The following is an 18,467-nucleotide window of genomic DNA, read 5'->3' as shown; positions in this document are numbered from 1 at the left end:
CACTTAAATTGTAGTTCCATTCATGTTTACCTGGGAATATATTACTGTGAGTCCTTGGTGCTCTCTGCCCTTGGTTGTTTTTCTTGTAGACCTTGCATTGCCCAATCTAGGTTAGAGAGCACCAAGGATCCCTCATTTCAATCCCTGAGATACAAATATTTGCCTTTATGTATCTTAAAATTAACTGATATTTTGTCTCTAAACTGATCTGGTTAGAACTGCACTTTGAAAAAAGAAGGTAAATTCAGAAATCAAATTATTCCTGGGGAAATATAACTTAAATAACAAACAAAATTTGTATTTTTTGCAGGAAGGTAATTTATAAGAGCAGTCTTGTGGGAAGGGATCAGTGGTGGGTTTCACATTTTTTTAGAACCTCTTCTGTAGGTGTGGCCTGCTTTGTGGGAGTTGCTTGCTGGCCATGTGACTGGGTGGGAGTGGCTTGCTGGCCATGTCACCAGGTGGGAGTGGCTTGGCAGTCATGTGACTGGGCAGGCGTTGCCAAATGTGGTGAAACTCACTTAACAATACTCTTGCTTAGCAACTAAAATGTTGGCTCAGAAACTCTGGCATTTGAAACACGCAAGTCTTAAAGCTGTCAAGTTACAAGACCCTTGCACCCCTAACCCTACCCCCAGGGGTGTTCAAACTCGACAGCTTTAACACTTGTGGACCTCAACTCCCAGAATTCCTCCTCTCGCTCTTCATCTTAATGACGTGCAGATGGGGGGGGGGAGGGAGCTGGAACTGGTTCTAAATGGCACTGAAGATTTGTGGAACCTCTTCTATAGAAGAGGTTAGAACTGGCAGGAACCCACCCCTGGAAGGGATTGTCAAGAAATGCAGGGATTAGAGTATTAGGATGGAATAGATGGGGGCACATGGCCTTTTTCTTGTCTTCTTTTCATTAAGAGATTTTTTTTTGGGTGGGGGGGAAACGTGTATTCGGATGCTTACAATAGAAGTGTCTGTGGGCTGCGACTTTTGACACAGGGCAACATTTGGCAGAAATCAGAAATTGCGTATAGTGGTTGTACATATTTTTCGCCGTCACTTAAAAGGGAAAATCCACGAACACCCGAAAGGTGAGGTAAGCATCGGGACAAAATTGTTTTTTCAAAAATCCCAAAATCGCAAATCGGCTCGCTCTTGTTTTTTTTTTTTTTTAAAGAGACCCTAAAAACCCTATGCCATCTTTTATTCCCGTGCAAACTCAAGAGAAACCACGAAGCATGAAACGGCAGAGAAAGCTCTGCTTCCGAGTAAACCGGAGGCCGGGCTCAGCCGCCGCATATTGGAACGCCCTGCCCGGGGCAACCAGACTGACCTCTAAGATATGCGTCGGTCCCAATCAGACAAGGTGGAAAGCAGCACGATTGTCCAGGTTAAATTCACCCTACCCCACCCTACCCCACCCCACACCCAGCGATCTCCCGAAAACAGATCTGCCGGGTTAAAAGGATGACGAGAGGGGGGGGTGAGGGGGAAACAGATCAGGTGATTCAGGGGAGTGGGAGGGAATCACGTGCCCCAGGATCAGGCGCTGCGGTTGCGACTGCCGCTGGCGGAGCGGAGCGGCCACGTGGGGTGAGTCAGCGCTGGGAGGAGCAGCTGAGGGCAGGGCTGTTGAGACGCGGCTTTCGGGGTAGTGGTTGGGATCGTAGATAAGGCAGGCAGAGCCGGCGGGCGAGCTGTGAGGCCTTTGGTGACTCCGCCAGTGTTGCCTTAGGTAAGGAAGGGTTTTGTTTTTAGGGGAAGCCGTAATCCAGGTTAAATTTAGTTAAAATCGGGGGCTTTGCCCCCCTCCGCTGCAAAATCTGGTACCTCGTAGATAAATTGAGGCGTTAGAGTTCCGTTGTCATCCAGAGTCAGTCATTGTCGCCGCTGATTTTTAAAAGGTGGCTAAAGGGATGGGCCGGTTTTAATTCCCTAGGTTTTTAAAAATTGTTATTACTCTCACCATCTACTCCGCTACTCGCGCGACACTCGCGGCTAAAAATGATTAGCTCTCTTTGCACGATTAGAGCTATTTTCTGGGTAATTTGCTCGAAAAGGAAGCTCTTCGATTTCTTCTTAAGAGCAATTAGGAAAAGATTTCCTGCTCCCGGCTGGCCGTGACGAAAGAGGAAGCGGATGAGATTTTTTGTGGATTTTGCAAAATCTTAGCCAGAATTTTGGAAAGAGCCTGTTTTTTGGGGGGAGGGGGGTTTGTATAGTCGCCCCCAATTTTGACCCAGATTCCACTTCATGGCCTTTGGCTGTGGGTTCATGTTTGTGGGTGTGAGCTTTGAAGTGTCTTATTTTCTACCATATTCAGATTATTTCTACCATATGGATTGACTCATTGAAGGGATTTCAGTTCAGGATAACCATCCCCCATCCTGGCCTCTTCATAACTCCTGTAGCCCCAAGTCAGCCCAGTGATTGGTGTGTGTGGGTGCCATAGGGGAATGGATGAGGAAGGAGTTCATTGCTATGTTGGACTCAAAACTGAAATCAAAACCAGACAAGATTATGTGTAAGGAAATCCTCAATGACATTGATATGCTGGTAAAATAGCTTAAATTGAATTAGCTGAAAGATGTAAGGTGCCTTATTTATCCAAAAGGTTTTGAGTCTTTGGGGAATCAAAAATACAAAAGGGGAAGGGGAGATTGCATCAGTTCTCCATGGTATTTCCCATTGAACCCCTTTCTATGTGTGCAGAACAGATTTTAAAACCTAGATAAAACACCATGGCTTTGCTTCCCTCGCCTTCCCTCCCATCAAGTGCCACAGCCAGTGGGAAACCATACATCAGCTGACCAGCTCAGGTGAGGGAGGGGACCTGACCATAGAGCAGCCAGAGAGTGAGGGCTGGCCAGCTACTGTTCAGTTTATTTCTGAGTCAGATTTGGTGCAGACAGTGAGTCTGGTTTACAAGAATTGGACTTTCCTGCCCTAAGTAACTGGAAGTTGGCTTGATTACATCACCTCTTCTAGAGATCACCTGACTGCTGTTGACAAAGCAGGGAAGTGTGTCAGTTTGTATTAAGTGTAAACACTATTAGGGGAACAGTGGGTAATATTCCCACCGGAGCAACTTATACCTTCAAGTAGTGTGAGTTGAGAATTAGATGGGGAAGGCCATGTTGCCCATCTGCAGAGACATTAGCTGTTCAGGCATGTTTGTGTTTTGGTTAGGTGCAAGTACTAAAAGGAAAAGGCCTTAGCATGACTCTGATAACAGAAAGAGGCTCATGTATTTTGCTTTTCTACAGAAACTTGAATTAGAAGTGGAATTGGTGCTTTGCCATGTAAGCAAATTCTAATGAAATTTCCCTGAAACAGGCCCAACAACAGCAAGACAGGCTGGATGCAAGTATTTCTTGTTGAGGTAGTCTCCTATTAATATATGCAAACATTTTATTGCTTTAAAATGAACAATGACTTCTATATTTTTTAACATTGTGGAAGCTAGAATAGGGCTGTGGATGCCCTACTGAATGGGGAAATAAATTGAAATTGAGTTAGGTGGTTTTCGGTACAGTAAAATGTAGGGGGAACTAATTTGTATGTTCAGTACTTGGGCTATTAAGAGTTGAATACTGGCTAAACCTATACATCTCTAAGGGAATGTCCCGTGTGCTGTGGTCAGTAGGCCAGAATTTATTTGGGAATGTAGGAACTAATATTTTAGATTGCTGATCAAGCTCAATTTTTTTTTAAAAAAAACCCTCATGTTGTAGTGTAGTGCAGCGATGGCTAATCTTTTTGGCATTACATGCCAAAAGTGGGGAGAGCAGGGGGTTTGTGTGCATGCCCACACCCATAATTCTATGCGCCCTCCCCCACGCATGCGCATGCAACTCCCCCCTGTTTTTTGCATGCAATGCACAGTTTTTCGTCCTTCCCAGGCTCCAGACCCTTTCTAGGAGCATGGGGAGGATGAAAAAGGCCTTCCCCACCACCCCTGGCCAGAATATAGCAATAGCAATAGCAGTAGACTTATATACCGCTTCATAGGCCTTTCAGGCCTCTCTAAGCGGTTTACAGAGAGTCAGCATATTGCCCCCAACAATCTGGGTCCTCATTTTACCCACCTCGGAAGGATGGAAGGCTGAGTCAACCCTGAGCCGGTGAGATTTGAACCGCTGACCTGCTGATCTAGCAGTAGCCTGCAGTAGCCTGCAGTGCTGCATTTAACCACTGCGCCACCTTGGCTCATTTGCGACCCATTTGCTGACTTCTGGTCATTTGCGACCCATTTGCTGACTTCTGGTCAGACCGGAAGATCTCTTTTTCACTCTCCCCAGGCTCCAGAGCCTTTCCCAACTCCCACCTCCCAGAGACCCACCGGAGGGTGAAAACAGCCTGTTTCCCAATTTCTGGTGGGAAGGCCCAAAAATCAGCTGGCCGCGGCATGCATGTGCACTGGAGCTGAGCTTGTGTGCCCACTGATATGGCTCCATGTGCCACCTGTGGCATGCGTGCCATAAGTTCACCATCATGATTGTAATGTGTTAACCTTGCAGTATCAGTTCTGTGATGCTGTGAATGTTGGCTTCTTGTGGTCTGCAGAAGAAGTAGTAATCTTAGAATGCAGGACTGAACATGCAATTTGGGGGAGGATCTCAGGAATTGGTCCAAAGAGTTCCAACAATTAACATTACTCTCCTCCCGCTTCTTTTGATGAATCTATGTCCCATGGCTATGAATTTGGCTAATTCTAATTTGTAGGAACTCTTCATTATCTGTCTTCAAAAAACATTAGAGTTTGACTTCAAGATGTTGAGTAGGGATATTTTAGTAAGTAAGCATACAACAGTGTGGAATGCATTGTATGCCATACTTGGTGCATGGAACCATGTTTGATTACAGTTGGCAAGAAACAAGTGGCATTCCCACCCACCCCACTCCCATTTTGAAGTAGAATAAAAACAACAGTAGAACTTCTGTAGTTGTGTAATAGTTTGCAGCATTGGGAAGCTCATTTTCTGCTGTTGTTTTTAACAAAGTTAAAGGGCTTACAATAGCATATGGTTGTCTTTCATGCTTCCTCTCCACTCAGCACACACATCATTAGTTATAAACCCTTGGTCTATAAAGAATTCAAGCAACAACAATAGATAAAAAAAGGCATTTCACCTGCAAAAGAAGAAGTTAAGAAAGCAAGCATTGTAGCAGCATTCTAGCATTTTCCAGTTTGTGACCCATGACATGTTTACTTAACTATTGGCAGATGTTTATGTTATGAGGGTTTGGTGATTGTTTTGTGTGTGTGTGTGTGTGTCAGCTGACCAATATCTTGAAATACAGGAATTTGGTAGAGGGTTTCATGACAAGTTTCTGAATCAAAGAGCTGATATAGTTATGTGAAATTCTACAAGAGAAATAAAAGGCAAATATTGGGAACATTTTTCTCCTAGCAGTAAGGTTTTGTGTTGGACAGAATACAGTTGTTTAAGATAGCTTGAAGATCAGCCAAATCGTATTTGTTTTCTGCTGTACCACCTGAAACAGGCTGCCTACTTCAGAGAGAGCTAAACCTTGGACCATTTGTTGTACAAGTGAAGACTGATATAGCAATACTTATAATGCCCTGATGCTAAAGGTAGTCCTTGACTTATAACAGTTCATTTAGTGACCATTTAAAGTTACAACGGCATTGAAAAAAGTGACTTCTGGCCCATTTTTACACTTATGACCATTGCAACATCCCCATGGTCATGGGATCAAAATTCAGAATTCGGCAACTGACTCGCATGTATGATGGTTGCAGTACCCTTGGGAATCATGTGACCTTTTGCGACTTCCTGACAAGCAAAGCCAGTGGGGAAGCCTGATTCACTTAATAACCATGTTACTGATTTAACAACTGCAGTGATGCACTTAACCGTCGCCAGAAAGTTTATAAAATGGGGCAACATTCACTTAGCAAATGTCTCACTTAGAAGTTTTAGGCTCAATTGTGATCATACATTGAGGATGACCTGTATAATGCAATATTTAGACATGATAGGTCATGCAGCATGCAAAACCATAACCTAAATAACCATTATTTACTGAAAAGATTACAAATTTCTGTACTCCCACGGCATACAAAACCATGAGTCATAGAGTAGGCCTCAAAATGCCAAATTTGGTTTCACAGTTTGAATAAGATGCAATATTCAGTAAGTTCCTGGTGCACTGCCGTAATGTGAATGTTCCACCTTTCTGGAATAAAAACCATTCTCATTGACTTCCGGGGGTGGAGATGGGGCATCAAATTGCTGCTATATATTGCACAATTCTATTTCAAATTCTTGGTTTTGCCTTGGAAAGGAATAGGCCTATATTTCTCCCTATCCTGAGTCAGGAGTGAATGTAGCAATATCTTCTTTTATGTCTAATTATTCTTTATTTCTTGGTTGTGCCAATGATACATTGGCAAGATGAGCAGCATATAAATTAAATAAATATATAACAAATTGCATTTCCATCTTGGCTATGTTTTTCCCATTGGATTGTATCCAACAGTGTTTTTCTAAGCTTGCTGGCAGTCCAAATTTCTATATTGAATCTGAACCAGGGAAAGAGAGGGCAGAACCTCCACAACCTAGCTTTTAGGATGCAGATTTAAAGCATTGGACCTTTTGGCAGTTGAAAATGGGGTGGAAGATCTTTCATTATGAACTTGGATGATTTGGAATTGGACACTTTCATGAGTTCACTGCCATTTGAGTTTTTGTGGCGTATAACATTAGACAAACTGACATAGATTTGTTCATTCTGTGCTGGAAACCTGGCAATTTTCTTGTTCATATAGATATGGCAGTGCTTGCACAGAGCTGGATTTGGAATGCACATATCATTAGTCAGGAATATATCAAGTCAGATAGATATATGTTTCCTCAGAACCAACTGCCATTCGTAGAGGCAACTACAGAAGCTCAGGAAAAAACATGACTGCTTTATTCATGTTCCAAGTTTGGATCTCTTTATAGGACTAATTTTGTCAACATTGCAACTGTGTAAATTATTAATCTCTCTCTTCCAGGTAGCATCTTAAGCATCCATTATCAAAATGTGGTGCTCTGTGGTAATTCTTGGTCTGTTTGTGGTCATCACAAGTGCCCGTAATGTTCCATACTTCCCTCCTCTCTCTCCTGACTTAGTGAACTATATCAATAAACTCAATACTACATGGAAGGTGAGTAAATTTTAGGGTAGGGGCCAACTATGCAGGGGGGTGGGAATTGGTGGCTGTCTGTCTTCCGAGATACAGCTTGGCAAACTTAATATTAATGGACTGATTTCACTTACAAGGGCTAATTAACTTACAGTTTGTTGACCTGGCATGAAGTAGATAAGTTGTGGCATTTTCCTTTCTGGGCAATTTTATTAACTCCCCACCCCTCACCATCCTATAGTCATAGAAGCAAGACCCTAGTTGAGCTGGTAAAGTATAGATGCAGAAGCAGATGAGTTGCTATTCTGTGGTCAACTTCTAGGGACATTATCTCTTGGCCTCGGAGCTTCAGTTTCTATTATGGCCAGTAGCCTTTTGTTGGAGGACACTGAGCAAGATTTTTAAATTGCAAGTTGACTGGGAAATACTATATTTCCCCACTTCCCCAAAGTGCCAGCTGGAAAGGAACTAAAAGATGGGCCTTTTCACAATAGCCCCTGCTCTGTGGAGTATTCTCCCCTCAGAGATTAGAAGGGTCCTAATTCTGCTGGCCTTTCATAAGGCTTTAAAATGGGTGTCTAACTTTTGTGGAATTCAACTCCCAAAATTCCAGAGGTGGCCATGTCCACAAGTCTTAAAGCTGCCAAGGTTGAACACCCCTTCTTTAAAAACGTGACTATGTACCTGAGCTTAGAGCACTGAATATATTAAGGACCGCTTTTTTTTTTGGCTTTCCTATTAATAATCTCAGTTGCTATATATATTTATTTGGTATGTATTTGTTCAAATGTTTTATTATTTTTATAGTTTTAGAATTGTAAGCTGCCCAGAGTCATTGGTTAAGGCCATTTATAGAAATTGAATGAATGAATGATTAAATAAGGGATTACTCTGAAATTAAGGCAAGTCCCAAGTTACTTAAGGAAAAAATTGAAAGCAATGTTTAATAAAGATTTGATTGAATTTGATATTTAGAGTCACTTTGGCCTAGCAAGTAAGGCAGAAGCCAGGAAACTAGAAACCAGGAAACAGAGTTCTAGTCTTATCTTTCTTAGACTGGCTGGGTGACTTTGGGCCAGTCACTCAGCCCAACTCTCCTCATAAGTGGTTGGCATGGGGAAAATTCAAGGAGAAAGGCATATCAAGTATGTTCACTTGTGTTATTTATTAAAAGTGAATCATTAGCAGGGACAGGGAGAGAAAATCTAGTCTTTAGTCCAAGTAAAGACAATATTTATTGAAGACAGTATTTATATACATATATTTTATCTCTGCCTGCCATAAAGAAATAATATGAGCATGTAGATTGTGGAACCATGAGTTCATTTTTATGCACCTGTATAGTTATGTTTTTAATTAGTAAAAGGTAGTTGTGCTTGGGGTTGAAGGTCTTGATTATATTGTGTTTTATTGTTATTTTTACTTTTTTTAAAAGGCTGGACACAACTTTGCCAATGCTGACATGAGTTATGTGAAGACGTTGTGTGGCACCTTCTTGCATGGCCCCAAACTGCCAGAGAGGTAGGATATTTATGTGTTCTGCTTCTAATCCTGCTGCACATGTGTTCTTGAACTTTTGGACTCTGTAGATAATGACTATCTTGCCTTCTGCTCTCGGGAATGGTTTCCTGGTTACAGTTGTATTAAAGTTGCTAATGGACACAAAAGAAAGAGCTTAATTTAATGACAGAAAAACTGTTTTTATGCAGAAAGTCGTAGCTTAATAGCTCGTTGGGACTGGAAAACACCACTGCTGAAATTCTGTTACTACTTTTATATTTAAATATTGAGGTAGATGAAGGCCAGTTTGGTGTAGTGGTTAAAGCATCACACTAGAAACTAGGAGACCTTGAGTTCTACTCCTGCCTTAGTCACAAAGCTAATGGGTGACCTTGGGTCAGTTATTCGCCGCACTAGAAAGGAGGCGATGGCAAACTAGTTCTTGCCAAGAAAACTGAAAGGACTTATCCAGGCAGTCTTCAGGTATCAGATACAATTTGAACAGGGAGAAAAAAATTGGAGCTAGATGGAGCCAGTGAGTTGATATTAGAGAGCTTTTCTATGTTTTTATTATTTAAAAATAAAAAAAAACAGGAAACGAGGTGCTTCATATTAATTTTAAAAAAGTAGTTGCAGGTATCATTTTCAAAACCTGAATTCCGCAATAATGATCTGTTGATAGTCTTGCTTCTTAGTGGAATGAATCAATCTGGACAGATGTAGTTCCAGGTCAAAATATTAATACATTCACGAGGGCTAAACTTTGAAGTTATTAAATAGATCTCATTTTTATATAGTGTGGACTCTGAATCATATGGATGCTAGTATTGTGTCAACATGCTGGAAGCAAAATTGAACATAAGAAATTAAACATAAGACATTAAATCCAAGGACTTTGACTGACAAAAACATTACTTAATTAGCGCATGGTTCTCTTTTTCACTCAACTTCTTCCCTATTGTTTGAAAGGTTTGAATTTGCTGGTGATTTGGTCTTGCCACAAAGCTTTGACTCAAGGCAACAATGGTCAAACTGCCCAACCATTCGTGAAATCAGAGACCAAGGCTCTTGCGGTTCCTGCTGGGTAAGTAGAGAAGTGGTATATCCATACTACCTTTGCCATGGGCCAGAATTCAGCAGATTTGGTAGTTCATATCCAGTTCTCCATCTTTAATTGAAGCTTCAAATATCTGAGAAAAACACACATTGGCTAAATTCATGCATAGCACTAATTTATGTGTGGTATGAACTGGTTCACTTTGGCTTATGTGAGAACTCAGTTATTGTGACATACTCGGCAAATTACAATTAGGACAAATCAACTCTTAAGTTAACACAGTGTATATATTCTTATTCAGCACTATGGCTCTATTTGTGTTGGAACCACCTATCCATTATGAAGCATCAGTGTACATATGCCCAAAGAAAGTCCAGAAGAGCTTTCAATGATAAAAAGAGAATGATGTAGTAGAATGGTAGTGATAGTGGAGGTGGTGGCAGCAACAATAATTTTGCTTGGTGGCGGTTGGACAGGGGATTAGGACAGCATACAGGTCTCAACAGTGCCACTAACAGAACTTTTGGGTTGTCTTTTGTAGGCTTTTGGTGCAGTTGAAGCCATGTCAGACCGGGTTTGTGTCCATACTAATGGCAAAGTGAATGTGGAAATTTCTGCTGAAGATCTGCTCTCTTGCTGCGGGTTTGAATGTGGAATGGGGTAAATTACTTCCTACCTTGCCACTTGTCCTTTCTTTGAACAGCTTTTCCTCCTGCTAGATAGGTTCACATATTCAGGAATGACAGTGGAAAGTTCAGTTCATACTATATGTTGAGATCAGAAGTCTTTTTGTTCTGGAAGATTGATTTCTAGAAAGCCCTCAGACCATTCCCGAATGGCTGGAACTGTGTGGTCTGAGAGTAAAAATAAATATCTAATATTTTTCAGATCATTCTATTCCCAGCACAGTTTGTCTTCTACTTCATAGTAGCCAAGATACTACACTAATCAGGAGTCAAGCTCAACTTGAAAGATTTTTGTTTTGTTTTGAGGCTGCATGAGCTCCAAGATCACCATGAACACTTTACTTGGTGCCTGTCAAATTTCTTCCCTATTTCCTTTTTTAAAAAATCATTTAATTAAAAACATTGCAGAAAACTGTTTTGCTTCTAGTTTTAGCTTTTAGCATTATTTTTATTTTAGGAATGCTTCCAGGCCCTATAGAAAATTTTAAAAGCAGGTTTCTGTTGTACGGAGAAATCATTGTAGAACAAAAAGAGCTGGCAGCTAGAGATGAGAGCAGCCTTTTTACTTAATGGTAAATGAGTATTTTGTGAATGTGCCATGTCTGCACTTTTTTAAATTACAGTGTTCCCCAAAATTTTGAAAAAGTTGCCTTTCCCGTCTCTATTAAGTACTTCTTTGGGTATCACATGCATAATCATCAATCCAAAGAGTCTTCAGTCTTTCAGGCTGTAACCCCCAGTTAAAATATATTTCTGCTAAGGAGTTCTTTTGTGATAATTGTACATCATTTTCTTGCAGTTGTAATGGAGGTTATCCTTCAGGAGCATGGAAATACTGGACCGAAAAGGGCTTGGTGTCTGGTGGCCTTTACGACTCACATGTTGGTGAGTTTTCCTCTGAGCAAAATGACTGTGACCAGCACTGAATGGTGGAAGTCTCTCTTGAATGGCGTATTGCCCATGACTTCACCTTGCAATTAAGTTGCTGACTTGGCTTCCATCATTATTTCTATGTACACACGGTTTGGGTTTATTCAAAGAATCTTCACTAGAATGAGAAAGGGGAGCTTAATGACAAGTGGAAGAATTGGAAGTAACAGGCAGACAATGTGGGGGTTGGAAGTGGGAATCCCTGTGAAATACAGGTAGCCTCGAATTACGACCTTCAAAATTACAACGGAGCTTTCTAAAGCTAGCTATGATCAGATTTTGAAGTCTTGACATTGCCTTCCCTCTCTCACATGATCATATTTTGGGTGTTCAGCAGTCAGCCCCACATTTACAGTTGTTTACAGCACCTCATGGTCCTGCGACTGTGATTAATGACAGTTTGGCTGTCATTTACTTCTGGTTTCCAGCAAACCCAGTCCAGAGTGAACAATATGTTCACTTTACCACTGTTATATTTGCTTTACAAGAACCGCAAACAGGTCATAAAATTGGGTCAGTCACATGATAACTCATTTTATGGCTGTCATGATTTAGAAATGGAGGTCTCAAGGGAAAAGCAGGATGAGCTGTTATCTGAATTAGTGGTTTATATTGTACAACTGCAGGGAACTACAGAATGAAATATTTTTGCATGTAAGTGAAATGATTGTAAGTGAAGTCAATAGCTTACATGATTTATTTTGATTTGAGCTTAGACTAGGGACTTTAGCCAACTGCCCCCTAAAAGATTCTTTTCAAATGGCATTTTATTCTGTATTGTATCCAATAGGCTGTAGACCATACTCTATTCCACCCTGTGAGCATCACACCAATGGGACTCGGCCCCCATGCACCGGAGAAGGTGGTGACACTCCTGAATGCGTCAAAACATGTGAAGCTGGTTATTCTCCTTCATACAAGCAAGACAAGCATTATGGTAATGCATATATTAAACTGCATATTCCGGTTTCCACAGGCTTTTAAGTTCAAAATATTGACATGATAAAGTATAACATTTTGTTTTCGGTACAATAGATTTCCACAATAGATTAACTCACAATCAGGAGGCTGTGAGTAGGTAGAAGCAGATATTTCTCTTTCTGGGCACACGATGAGAAGATATCTGCTGAAAAAAACTTCACATTGGCAACAGGAAGGGCATCTGGCCAGTTAAACACTCAGCTCCATTCAGTCATCCAGACTCCACGCCGCAAGGGATTATGGAGTTGGTAAAAGAGGATTGATAATATATTTCCAAAGGCAGTAAAAGATTAGAAATGTTAATTAAAAATTACCAATGCAAACAGTACGATTATTGTTTGATTGGTTACACAGGCAGCCACATGTTATTTATAAGAGAAAATGAATTAAAGTGCTTTCTATTGGTGGGGGGGTAGAAGAGGCATAGCTTTGCATGTGGCCTTACATTTGGATATTCTGGGTAAAGTCTGCAGCTAGGATGTAGGCCAAGTCAAGCCAAGCCAAGTTTTGCATTCACCTTTCAATAGCACAAGTAAGCAGGGCTAAAATTATTTGTCCCTTTGTACATTTAGAAAATAAAATTATTTGTACATTTTTTATTTTGAGTATATCTCCCAGGGGATTTAGTAATTTCCCCTTCTGTCACATTGTTACAATTCTGTAATTTTTTAAAGATCTCTGCCCAGGGATATACTCAAGGCTTTGATGGATGGTTATTAGGCTGAAAGCTGAGTTAAAGATTCCCCATTTCCAACTTAGATTGGTGTAGCAGGGATGTACGGCATATAAATGTAATAAACAAATTATAAATCAGTACATCGACAAAAATCAGCTGTAGCATAAAAAGTACAATGTGTTTTACAGGCTGGATTCATATATGGCACTACCAAAATTGGTGAACCAGGGTTTCTTAAGTGGCAGTTAACTTTCAGGCAACTCGGATCAATTCACATAATGCACTAAGTTAAATCAGACAGATGATATTCTTGTTATAAAGTAATGAATATTTTAAACCTGCTCTTCTCCGATTCATTGAATGACAGCATCAGATTTGAATTTAGTGAAAACATGTTTGTAATCTTTGTAACGAAAGAAACTAAAGAATGAATGTTGGAATACCCAGCGGATGCATTGCTTGTCAGTTACAGTCAGGAGTAACAGAGGATCATAGTAGTAATAATGTGGTGAAGACTCATTAAGTTTTGAAATAAGCAATTAAAATGCTTTCTAACTTAGAGATCACTTTCCCCTTTCCTCTGGCCAGGAGTGACTTCCTATAGCGTGCCTGGCAATGAGAAAGAAATAATGGCTGAGATTTACAAAAATGGACCAGTGGAGGGAGCCTTTACTGTTTATTCTGACTTCCTCATGTACAAATCAGGTAAGTGTTTTTTTTTTCTGTAACTTCTTAAAATAGATATTTTTTAAAAAAATATTCATTTTGTAAACTCTTGAATAGCTAAATTAATTACACTTGGGTGATTTTGGTTTAATTTCCATTATAATGGATTTGATTTAATCTTCTGATAGAACTGGCATCGCTTCTGGTTACGTGTTTGCCACGCCTTGTTCACTCTGGCTGCCTGTTCATGTTGATCGGTGGCAAACAGACTGCAGAGGCTGAGGCAGATTTTTTTTCTTGTTGTCCTCTAAAGCTAATGTACGTCTTATAGTCCAGAGCATTTTATAGTCTGAAAAATATGGTACTTCCTGTGAGTCTAACTGCTCCTCAATACATCCCCAAGTTGCATTTGCCTTCTTAGCAGCTGCATAAGTTTTGTTGACTCATATTTCATGAATTATTCTTATGACTCTGTTAGGAATATAAAATGAAGATCAATTATTTTGAATTCAGAATAGATTTAACAATTCCTGAACTTTTCAAGGTTAAATTGGCTCCATTTTTAAGCAGCCCATTCTGCACCTGAAATATATTTTTTGAGCTGTTCAGTTCAGTTCAGTTCACTTTATTTGTATGCCGCCCTTTTCCCTCGGGGGACTCAGGGCGGCTCACAGTTCAAAAAGGGTGGGGGAAGGACAAACAATTTACAACATAAAAGCATTACATCATTTAAGAACTCAACAGTCATACAATTCGAGTAGGGGTTAGAATCTTTAACCCCAGGCCAGCCGGGATAGCCAGATTTTAAGTGCGGTGCGGAAGGTCTGGAGGGAGCTGCATCTCACCGGGTGCCTGAAATGTGAAAGTTTGGATTCAAATAAAGTTGCCAAGCAAGACGCTCTCAGAAGCCATAATATCTACGGTTTCTTCCCAAGTTTAAATTCCAAGCATTCTGTTAACTCAGTAGTGATCTTAGTAGGGAAATCACAGCGTTTATATTTGGGAATAGAGTTAACAGTTTTTTTCCCTGCAGGTGTTTATCAGCATGTTTCTGGTGAACCAGTTGGTGGCCATGCAATCCGAATTCTTGGCTGGGGTGTTGACAATGGCACACCTTACTGGTTGATAGCTAATTCCTGGAACACAGACTGGGGTGAAAATGGTAGGTGATCTCTCTTCCTTTAGTGGGTTAATTATCTTTCAGGGATCCCTATGGTGTAAAACTGCCAGGGGCTGTGGTTGAGCAACATCTGGAGGTCGTCTATGATCCTTTTCGGTTGACACATCTGACCGGATCCATCATGTTCTTTGTCATGCATATCAGTACAGGTAATCCTTGAGTTACGAATATAATAAAGCCGGCCAATTACATTTGTAACTTGAGGATTCATTAATTGGATCACATTAAATAAACACAATCCCTCCCTGCTTTCCCCAATATATTTGTTAATCGAATGCACTTTGTTAAGTGGACATTATGTATCTCAGGTGGGTAACATTATAGGGGGGTTGTAGTGCTGGAATAGGCCACCAAGACCTCCCCCCATGAACTGAAATATCTTACGCTCCGCTTTCCTACCTTGGGGTTCCCATAGTTGCTTCCCCCCTACCTATACTGCCCCGCTGGGTCTCCACTGGTACTGGGCCTGCTTTGCTAGCTGCCCCCCCCCCCGCAGATGACACTTGCTTCTTCCCACCCTATTTCCGATCGCTCACTTACCTTTCAAAGATCTCCAGGGTCCCCAGAATAGGTTGATCCACATGGGAGAAAAGAAGCTGTCATCTTTTATTCAGATGCTGGTGAAGTTATAAGAATGCAAGATCCAAGGTAAACAGCTTCCCCAGCATCTGAGTAAAAGATGGCCGTTTTCTGGCATCCATGCATCCATGGCCAGTAGCGCAGAAACCTCCTACTTGCTGCTGAGGAACTGGTTTGAATGAGCAGCTTCAAGGATTCGAGCATGGAGGTGGCTGCCAATCAACCTGGAGCTTGTTTCCTATGTCTCATCATCCAATGAAATCCAGCGACTGCAAGCCCAATGAGACAATGGAAAGAAGCTCTACATTGATTTCACACTTCTGTACCTGAAGCCACTTATTTTCTGCCTGTTCAGGGACTCTGGAGATCTTCGAAAAGTGAGCAATTGGAAACGGGATGGGGGAGGAGCAAGTGTAATTCTGAGGGCTAGCCAAATAGGGAGACCCTAGAGAGGTAGGATGGGTGTTGGTGAGGATGGGGAATAGGCAGAGGGCACATTGCAGCGTCTCTGCAGTCTATCATAAGGATGAACCATCACTGTGGTGCTGCAGCATATGTAACTTTGGGAACAGGTTGTAAGTACTTTTTGGGGAGAAGTGTTGTAATTTTGAACCATTGCTAAGTGAACTGTCATAAATCGAAGAATACCTGTATACACACACACACCCAAAAAAATGGCTAGGGGACAAGTCAGTTGGGCTGGGTTTGTTTCGTTTTATTTAGTCTTGAGAATTTTTTGCAATGTTTCTCTCTCAATATCTTCTAGGCTATTTCCGAATCCTCCGTGGGGAAGATCACTGTGGAATTGAGTCCGAGGTTGTAGCTGGAATCCCTCGCACAAGCCAGTACTGGAAGCAGCTGTAATCATCCTGCCAGCTGAATGGCACATAATCATACTTATAAAGATAGAAGACATGGTGGCAATCCTTTGCTCTAAGACATTTTAGACATCAGGAATTTTTTTTTTAAGCCTTTAACATTTTTTAAAAAAAAATATACAACACAGATATCTCTAGCAGGCTCTCCTTGGGTCTGAAGCATGAGGCTCTCTAATTTTCACTCAACAATTTTTCATGACTGGCAAGACAGAATGGCAAGGAAATTAAGGTGAAACTGGCTGTTTTAAATGAAATACCTCTAAAGCAGTGGTTCTCAACCTGTGGGTTGGGACCCCTTTGGGGGTCGAACGACCCTTTCACAGGGGTCGCCTAAGACCATCGGAAAACACATATTTTCGATGGTCTTAGGAACCGAGACACCAATTTTATGGTTGGGGGGTCACCACAACGTGAGGAACTGTATTAAAGGGTCGCGGCATTGGGAAGGTTGAGAACCACTGCTCTAAAGGAACCAAAAGTACATTTCACCAACAGAAGGGATGATTAGAAACAACCAACTCCTGCTTAAGATGTTGAGGTTGCTGTTTGCAGTGGTGTTTAATTTTACCCTCCACATATTGATGACCACCCATCAGATAAGAGTGTAGGTTAATGGAATCTCAGGGTTGGGTTGTTTTAAGTTTAATCCTTAGTAGACATTATTGTGCAAAGTCGTAAAGAGGATTCTCCCTCCCCCCCCCTTCTTTTTCACACAAACACTTTCAGGAAATAGAAAATAGAAAGGCTGAAGTAGTTGCTTATTTACTGCATGAATGCTGAAATCAATGCCTAAATTTCAAAGAAATTTTAAGAGGATGTCCTCACAGTAGCAGCAGTCTTAATTCTTTTCTTCCTAAATTCTCAATGTCAATATGTGCCTCAATAGTGAAAAGATAAGGAGTAGAGGGAGAGACCTTCTGAAACTGACCAAATAGTCAAAACAGACAAAACTCCCGAATCTGTTGTAACTCTACGCATTGAACTTCAGTTCCTTGATAAACCTGGCTAGGTGAGACTGTAGGACCATGAAGTTTCAAGTTTAATTTAAATTAAATTAAATTTTAAATAGTTGCAGCAACAGGAGACCCACACATACACACACAAATAGTTGCAGAAGCAGTACATATAGTAATAAAGAGAGAGCTTTATTTGTGCCTGTCATTTAAGCTTGATTCATGAAACTATTTGGGCAATTGCACTAACTGGTCCTGCACATATGCATGAATTATTTCATTTTTTATTATTGTAAATGATGAGGAAACATAAGCAACAAGCATAAAAATTGTGCACGAAAAGGGGCTATAAAAATGGTTCAACACTGAATATCAAATTAAAGGAACTTCAGTTTGCTACTGTTAATCTTACTGAGTTTGTTGAATCTCACCTAGACACAATTGGATTTGCTGTTATGAGAAGCCATAAATGGGTTTGCTTTGCCTAGGTAGGTGACCAGTCTGTTTCAACAAACTATTTAAAATAAACCATGGGTTTAGATGAACCCAACCTAAAATTGAATCTGACCCACCGGCTTTATGTGATTGGTTTCTGGTTTCAAATGCAAAGTTATTGTTAAATGCAGAATATTTTATACACTTAAGACTTATGACCAGAATTTCATCAGTGTACTTCCAATTCCTATGTCCAGTAAAGTATCTCTTTTTTTCTACAATGTGTATGTTTGTTCATTCTGTTTTGGAAAATAGACCCAATGCATGTTGTGCCATAGCTGATAAAACTTTAGCAGGCGACTGTTTCACACACCAATACGTTTTACTGATCCTTGAGGTTCTGTATTTGAACTCATGAGGATAATGTGGGTTGCTGAGATCAAATTTAATGGTCTTGATATAAAGCCTATATCTATCTAGGATAGAGAGATTGGATGAAGTGAGTATGAGTGTAGATCGTGTGCTACAGTATCTTCCCTACGTACCTCGAAAGTTTGATGATTTGAAGCAATAATGCTTTATGCACATGTCACAAGGTTTTAATTTTGAATTCCATACAGCCTGCAGATCCTTCTTTCCCAACCTCTAGCTCCTCTGCAATTCTGATTTCTTGATTGGCACTAGAATAATGTATATTAGTTTTTGGTTTAATTTTGGCCTTAAATTGCTTTGAAGTACTGAGGTACATACACCTAGGAATTGCAATTATCTACAAGTGGTATCACAGTCCTTG

At 40.7% G+C, this 18,467-nt stretch overlaps 1 protein-coding gene and 1 long non-coding RNA gene across 3 annotated transcripts in view; one reads left to right on the top strand and one right to left on the bottom strand.

The window, feature by feature from the left end:
* LOC106546565 (uncharacterized) overlaps positions 1-1,400 on the bottom strand; it is a 65,837-nt gene extending 64,437 nt beyond the window's left edge. Inside the window, exon 1 of the long non-coding RNA XR_015697134.1 lies at positions 1,328-1,400. This is a non-coding gene — a long non-coding RNA (uncharacterized LOC106546565). The remainder of the gene's footprint in view (positions 1-1,327) is intronic.
* Positions 1,401-1,602: 202 nt separating this feature from the next.
* Positions 1,603-17,955, top strand: CTSB (cathepsin B). 2 transcript variants are annotated; one of them, XM_087717480.1, is made up of 11 exons: positions 1,651-1,729; positions 3,261-3,376; positions 7,022-7,174; positions 8,589-8,674; positions 9,623-9,737; positions 10,252-10,370; positions 11,196-11,281; positions 12,117-12,263; positions 13,572-13,688; positions 14,683-14,811; positions 16,175-17,955. In XM_087717480.1, the coding sequence occupies exons 3-11, from the start codon at positions 7,049-7,051 to the stop codon at positions 16,270-16,272; spliced, it is 1,023 nt and encodes a 340-aa protein (XP_087573606.1). In that variant the 5' UTR covers positions 1,651-1,729; positions 3,261-3,376; positions 7,022-7,048; the 3' UTR covers positions 16,273-17,955. The 2 variants fall into 2 exon arrangements, with proteins under 2 accessions (XP_013918948.1, XP_087573606.1); XM_014063473.2 differs by lacking the exon at positions 3,261-3,376 and having other exon boundaries at positions 1,603-1,729.
* Positions 17,956-18,467: the final 512 nt, after the last annotated feature.

The sequence above is a fragment of the Thamnophis sirtalis genome, unplaced genomic scaffold, assembly GCF_051295495.1.
Source record: "Thamnophis sirtalis isolate CommonGarterSnake01/CBP01778 unplaced genomic scaffold, rThaSir2_p1.2 scaffold_6, whole genome shotgun sequence".
Taxonomy (NCBI): Eukaryota; Metazoa; Chordata; class Lepidosauria; order Squamata; family Natricidae; genus Thamnophis; species Thamnophis sirtalis.
Note: the sequence above shows the minus strand (reverse complement) of the source record. Positions and strands in the feature narration are given on the sequence as shown.

What these genes read in the sequence shown, in the direction of transcription:
- CTSB (XM_014063473.2), top strand. Translation starts at nt 7,049, where the DNA reads ATGTGGTGCTCTGTGGTAATTCTTGGTCTGTTTGTGGTCATCACAAGT. An exon ending in GGGTTTGAATGTGGAATGGG is followed by an intron (nt 10,371 to 11,195) that starts GTAAATTACTTC and finishes ATTTTCTTGCAG; the next exon opens with TTGTAATGGAGGTTATCCTT. An exon ending in CTTCCTCATGTACAAATCAG is followed by an intron (nt 13,689 to 14,682) that starts GTAAGTGTTTTT and finishes TTTTCCCTGCAG; the next exon opens with GTGTTTATCAGCATGTTTCT.